We start from the raw sequence: 7,080 nt of genomic DNA, 5'->3' as shown, positions 1-7,080 counted from the left end.
ATTCCTAACACTACACCAGCCTTGACAATCACAATTATGCTCTCTATCAGTGAGGCCAAATTTGTAAAGTTCACATGAGTTTCATCAGGTAGAATTATTTTTTCTTCACATAGTTATTTTACTTGATATGTGATATTCTAGTTCCCACACGTTGAGGGTTGTAGAGTGCTCTTGTATATTAGGGTGAGTTTAGATAACAAATATCTACTGTGTATTTGAGAAAGCTAGAAGAAAATAATTAACTTTTCATCTTCAAAGAATAGTAAATTTGAGAAAACCAATATGCTTAAAGTCTTTCGAACACTACACAGTGCATACTTATGTCAAAACATAGGATATTCCAGCCTAGAAGGTACTTTCCAATGCCTACTTGGCCTAACCTTTTTCTTACTGACAGACAGAGCCCATCCAGTGATATTCACAGAAGATGTGCCCCTCAGATTAGTGCCATAAGGAAGGTGCAAGTCACATTTAGAATGATAAAGCACTAGGAACATCAAAGAACAGGGGCACAGACCTTTCCAAGACCTGCAACCAGACATCCAGGTATCTGTGGAATGATGAGTCCAGGTTGTGACTGGTGTGATCTGAGGTAAGAGGAAAGATACTAGAGCAGAAACAGGGTGCCACTGCCCCACCAAATGCAGCCAAGCTTAATGCAGGTGTAGTATCCCCCTCCAAGAAGGGCACTTTGAGGCCATGCTGCATCTATTCCACTGTAAAAAAAAAAAACTGATGAGTTCAGTGCCTATGTGGGCACCATCTCATGGGCCCCCAAATGCTACTGAATTTCCAGCAGGGGGGCTTTTCTCCACTGAGCCTTAAATGCTGTCTAGACTCCTGGATAAGTGTTCTGAGAGACTTGGGTGCAGGTGGAGAGTTGAGGACAATGATTGAATGAGAAGAAGATGAGACAATGATCTTGCCCAGAGAGACATGGGGGAAGTGCACACAAGTGACAGGATTTCTCAGGAAGGGAAAGGACAGAGGTTGAACAAGCCCCTTCAGTAGATTAGTAAATGACTGTGGTCTTGCTAACTCCTGAAATGTGCTCCCACCTCTTAAAAAATCAAAGTTGTCTGATCATAAGACAGAGTAAAAACAACTGTCCAGTCAGGTCCCAGGAAGTAGCTGTACATTGACAGAGCTCTTCTTCAAAAGGAAATCGATCTTTGTATTTGGAGGTTCTGATTTTTTAGTTCTTTATATACTCTAGAAAGTAGTCCTTTGTCTGAGGAACAGCTGGTAATTGTTTTTTCCCCACTTTGTAGGTTGTCTCTTAGCTCTGTTAGTGGTTTCTCTTATACTGCTGAAGCTTTTTAACAGATGTTGATTCTTTGTGCAAGTTCCTGTGCTACTGAGGATTTGTTCATAAAGTCTTTTCCTATGCCAGTGTCTTTGAGAGTTCAACCTAACTTATCTTCCAGCAAGTTTAATGTTTCTGTTTTGATATTTAGATCTTCAATCCACTTGGATTTTAGTTTAGTGAATGGTGAGAGATGGGTATAGTTTTAATTTTTGGCAAGTTAAAATCCAGTAATATATAGCAATATATATCATATACATGTTTAAATAAGAAAGAAATAATAGTAGTAGCATTCTTCTTGCTCTATAGAGACACAGCCCCAACACATTTGTGGAAATTCACTTGCTTTGTTCTTCTTCCCCAATTAATATTACTATGTCCTAAGAGTCTGTGACAACCTGAGCCAATTATGCTAATTAAGACCTCTGTACATTTCACTTTAAAGCTCATAAAATAGTCAGTAATCAGACCAGACCTGCCGCCCTTCAGTGGTGTGTCTTTGTTGAAACTGACTTCATATGAGTGTCCTCCTCCATGGATTTTCTGCACTGGGAAGCTCCCATCACAGATGCACTGATGTCAAGCCTGAGGACAGAACCACCATCCATGCTTGATGCCAGGCAGTAGATAAATTTGAGATCCACACTCCTCCATCATGACCAACTTCAGCCGCAGTGCTCATCAGTAAGTGCTGAGGCAGATGAAGGGTGGAGAAAAGACTGCTTGGACCTTTGTTTTGTACTAATCAAGGCAAGCAGGCACTTTGTTTCTTACTAATCAGGACAGAAGAATTTGTGTAGGATGATTGGAGGACAATAATGTGACAATGTCAGATATAAGGGCTGAAAAGTTTATGATCTGGGTTGTGGGTTCAAATTTTTGCTTTCCTCTTAGAGTGGTTCTACTTCCCAGAAATAATGCATAAGTGACAGTAGCAAGTAGATCAAATTCAACTGTTTACTAAACACTGTGGAACATTTGGGATGGTGATGATGCAGGCAAGGAGCAGGATGGAAAAAGTATTCATAACTTTACTGTCAGATCTGTCAGTGTCAGGTGCTTGTTTCTCTGTTCTTTGTTGAGTGGATCAATTCAGCTGCATAGTCTTCCCTGGTTGTAAATGCCAAGTCATATTTATTTTACCAATACGATAATGGCACAACATTTAAATCTAACTTGTTCTGCAAGATTAGGTAAAAAACACTAAAGGCACATGATAGCTACAGCAGGAGGAAGGGAAGGAATAAAAGGAGATCAACAAGCCTTATATTATGTATGTACTAACTCCCTATGAGAACTGTAAAATGCACATGCTGTAAACAATTATCCAAAATAAGATAACATAAAATAAATACAATAAAATGAGAGGTCTAGGGGTAGAGGGAGCCTGGGTAGTACAATCTGAGATGGTGGTCACATTCACACTTCAGGCCTTTCACATTCCTGACACTCTGGCATGAGAATCTTTTCTTCCTGTGTTCTTCCTTTGAGCAGTTCCTGGTCAATGATGGGGCAGATCGGTCAGTGACAACCACTGCAACCATTGTAGGAAGGACTGAGATCACAGAAATGATCAGATAGAATGCACATTCATTCTGCACAGACTTCTGTCTTCCTTCTTCTCTAAGATACACTCACAGGTGTCCACATGCACCTTCATTCATGCAATCAATCTGAAATCTGAAAATGATATTTAAAGGCAGGTATAACATATCACTTCTATAAAATAGAGCAGGCTGTTAGTATCTCTGAGACTCAGTGTTGACAACTGATGTGATTTCTACTTGAGACAAGTGCATTGAGGAAGGACTGAACAAATGATGGCTGCTGCCTATGTGATTAATATGTGAATAAATGATTAAATCAGAGCAAAAATAGATGTTATTATTCATTATAAAGAGAAAATTAATTATCATGTTTTTCCATGTAAATATGTTAAAAATTCAAGTTTCTTATTTCTTACTTGTTTAGATGACATATGTTTTGTATTGTATAAGAGCATGCAGAGTATCTGGAGAGGAATGATTAACTTTCTATAATTTATGATTCTGTTGAGCCTATACCACTTCTGACACAGAGAATATATCAAAAATAAAAATGGGTGTCAATAAGTTACTGGTTGGTTGACCACAGTCATGTGGCATCAAATTACTTGATGCCTTCCTGCACATACTTTTACCCCTTTCATTAATGATCCATCAAACTAGAAGTGAGATTAAATAGGTCTTTTGGAGTACGTCATAAATATGGACCCAATAATTCTATTTAACTGCAGTGGCAAGTTAAAATTACTCAAAGAAAGTATCAGTGTTTCATGGGTACCAAAAAGTAAAAACGACTTACAAAGTGAAGCACTAAGATTAACTTAAGCCTTGAACCAAAACCTATTAATTTTTTCACATTACTTAATAGCACCAGTGACCTTTAACAATTGTAATTATCATCAAACTCACCATTTTTAATGTAGGAATATTTTATTAAAAAACCCACCACGACCAAATATTTATTCATTCCCAAATTTAGATTATGTGGTAACACATATTCTTACAATGTTAGTTACTGTATTTTCATTATGCAGTATGAACACACAGAGGAAAGATTAACAAATATTCAGCATTTTGTAGCAGGGCAAATATTCATTATTGATATGTTTATATCTGGAGATACATCCCAGATGGATGTCTATTCTACTGGCGCCAAACAAAAAGAAATTAAGGTAAAATGAAAGTTTGTTTAATTATTTTGGAAATATTATTTCTACCCGGGTCTTGGAATACTTGTGAATATTAATAATATGAGGACATAGATCTAGTTTTAATGGCTGAATTGTTAATAGAGATATCATGTGAAGTTCACTACTACCAAACAATATAGTTATTTTAGGAAGTCAAGGAATTTTGCATACATATTTTTGGGGATGATTGAAATCGTGTTTGTTATAGAGAGAAGAAAATAAATATTGAAGGGACTGTCCTAGTAACCTTACCAATTGTATCTTGGCTTGCTTTCCGGTAATTCCACTTATCGTTTAATTCATTTGAGTTATTTGTATGTACTGCACACCCACACAAAGTAGCTCACACACTGACTTAAAGTAGAATATGACAGTGTCAATAGGAGTTATATACTACTTAGATGAGCTATAGGTATTTTTATGTAAGTCCCTAAGAAAAGGTGTACTTTTGTTGTTGTTTTGTTTTGTTTTTTGGATCAGAGATCAAACTAGGGTCCTTGTGCTTGCAAGGTAGGCAGCAGAACCACTGAGCTAAATTCCCAGCCCAAGAAAAGATTTTATGGATACTGATGATGTAAATTAGAAAATCTCAGGGGCAATATATGAGCTTTTGTACTTTTCTGGTAAGTCCTGAAGTAAAGGCTTCATAGATAAAATAATCAGTACTAATATGGAAACAAAAACAGGAAAACCTACCTAGAAATTCGTGACAATAGTTGCCTTTGGGACATGCTGTGCAGAGAACAGAGTCATGCAGAGATATCAAGAAACCAAAAGTTCACAGATTATAATTACAACCACAATTAAATTTTGAATCTGATTTGTAAATATCATACAATGTTCACATTGTAATATAGATAGTATGCATTATTGATAGTAAGAGAATCAATGTTAACAAATTTTTTTAAAAATTCTAATGGCAGGAAATACATTTCAGCAGTTGTTCTCAATACTGATGTAGGAAAGAACCTCAAAGAAATTCACATGCAGACATTATGATCAAAGTAGCTATTATTTTAGAAAAGAGTATCTGTATATATCAGTATTTAGGAGGTAAATATATTGATAAAATGGACAAGTAACTTAAACTCTGCAATTGAACAGTTGTAAAATACTCATAAAATAAATAACTACAGAAATTGTTACAATTGGTGAAGCAGATATATTAATTCATTTTTCTAGGTTTTACTGCTTTCCACTGTTTCCAAATTATATTACAGTGAGTACTGTCAAACTACACACTTATTTTGGCTCACATCTTCTATTTTTATGAATACTAACTGTCAAAAATTAATTGACTATGAAATGATTTAAGTTGTAAACATTTTATTAATATTCAAATTATTGGACTATCAGACCTTGATTTTGATAGATCTATGGTAAATTTTAGTGCTTCTTGATTTACTTTATAATGTTTTTTAAGAAGGAAAGCTATTGCTTCATTTTAATTTTCATTTAAATAAGCTTTATTTTAATGAGATTATGAACTTCTTGTTTCTAATATTCTTAGTCTTATGGTATTGCTCAATCAGTAGCTCCTAAGATGGACATGTGCAAGAGTAGGTGAGTAATATGGAATAAATAATGGAAGATTTATAAAATTTTGTTCAGTAAAGTGCAAAATTTTACTAGAGATGTAGAAGATGTGAAATTCTGTACTTCTGGATATTCAAGTATAAAACTCATACAGTCTGCTAGATGCCTACTTATTTATTTCTTTTTCCCATGCTTTTATCTTTTTCTACAGATGTCTAAACAATACAGATAACCAGAATTTAACAGGTGTGTTAGAATTCTATCTAATGAAAATCTCAGAGGATCCCAATCTTTGGCCCATTCTCTTTGTTCTCTTCCTCTCCATGTACCTAGTCACTGTGCTTGGGAATCTGCTTATTATCCTGGCTGTCAATTTAGAGTCTCAACTCCACACCCCCATGTACTTCTTCCTCTCCAACTTGTCTTTTACTGACATCTGTTTCATCTCCACCACTGTCCCAAAGATGATTGTGGACAACATAACTCACAAGAGTGTCATCTCCTTTGTGGGCTGCCTGACACAAATGTCTTTGCTGATTCTTTTTGGATGTATGGATTATATGCTTCTGACTGTGATGGCTTATGACAGGTTTGTGGCCATCTGTCAACCCCTACAATATTCATTGATTATGAACTCTTGCTTTTGTGTCTTCTTAGTTTTCATATCTTTTTTATTTAGCCTTATGGACTCACAACTGCATAATCTAATTTTCTTAAAGTTCACTTACTTCCAGGATGTTACAATTTCCAGCTTCTTCTGTGAACCTACTCAAATTCTTAAACTGGATTGTACTGAAAACTTTACCAAAAACATCATCACTTATTTTGTTGGTGCTATATTTGGTTCTGTTCCCATCTCAGTAATATTATTTTCTTATTATAAAATTATTTTCTCCATTCTCAGAATCCCATCATCAAGTGGGAAGTATAAAGCTTTCTCCACCTGTGGGTCTCACCTGTCAGTTGTTTGTTTATTTTATGGAACAAGCATTGGGATGTATCTTGAATCTATTCTAGCACATTCTCCCAGGAAGAGCATGGTGTCTTCCATAATGTACACTATTGTGACTCCTTTGCTGAATCCTTTCATCTATAGCCTAAGGAATAAGGACATTAAAAATGCCCTAAGAAGACTCTATAGCAAAAAATTCTAGTAACAGCACCTGAGGCAACCAAAAGGAATTTACACTGAAAGTAGCATCAGTACTAAACATATTCTGTAATGGTCTACATTCTGGGCATTGCTTTGGTGGTTTGATTATTTTAATTTCTCAGCATATTTTATATCACAATGGTAGATAAAAATTTCACAAGACTGGAAGAATACAGTATGATTTAAAAAAACAAGATATATCACGTAAAGGTACAAATTCCCAATGATGAATGACATACCCCTAAAATTTACCAACAAACTTAATGAATAAAAAATGAATATGAAACTTTAGTTTTGGAGAATAAATATTTTAGGATATTCATAATTGTTATGCTCATCAATGGTGATGTA

At 35.4% G+C, this 7,080-nt stretch overlaps 1 protein-coding gene across 1 annotated transcript; it reads left to right on the top strand.

Moving 5' to 3' along the window:
- The first annotated feature begins 1,961 nt into the window (after positions 1-1,961).
- On the top strand, positions 1,962-6,730 carry LOC104867617 (olfactory receptor 7E24-like). The gene is made up of 2 exons (XM_010632025.2): positions 1,962-1,990; positions 5,788-6,730. The coding sequence occupies exons 1-2, from the start codon at positions 1,962-1,964 to the stop codon at positions 6,728-6,730; spliced, it is 972 nt and encodes a 323-aa protein (XP_010630327.2).
- The last annotated feature ends 350 nt before the right edge of the window (positions 6,731-7,080 follow it).

The sequence above is a fragment of the Fukomys damarensis genome, unplaced genomic scaffold, assembly GCF_012274545.1.
Source record: "Fukomys damarensis isolate Sample0158 unplaced genomic scaffold, DMR_v1.0_HiC HiC_scaffold_37, whole genome shotgun sequence".
Taxonomy (NCBI): Eukaryota; Metazoa; Chordata; class Mammalia; order Rodentia; family Bathyergidae; genus Fukomys; species Fukomys damarensis.
This window is presented reverse-complemented; position numbering and strand designations above follow the sequence as displayed.

Coding starts and splice junctions, on each gene's coding strand:
- LOC104867617 (XM_010632025.2), top strand. CDS start 1,962: ATGACCAACTTCAGCCGCAGTGCTCATCA. Junction 1,991..5,787: donor TTCAGCCGCAGTGCTCATCA/GTAAGTGCTGAG, acceptor CTTTTTCTACAG/ATGTCTAAACAATACAGATA.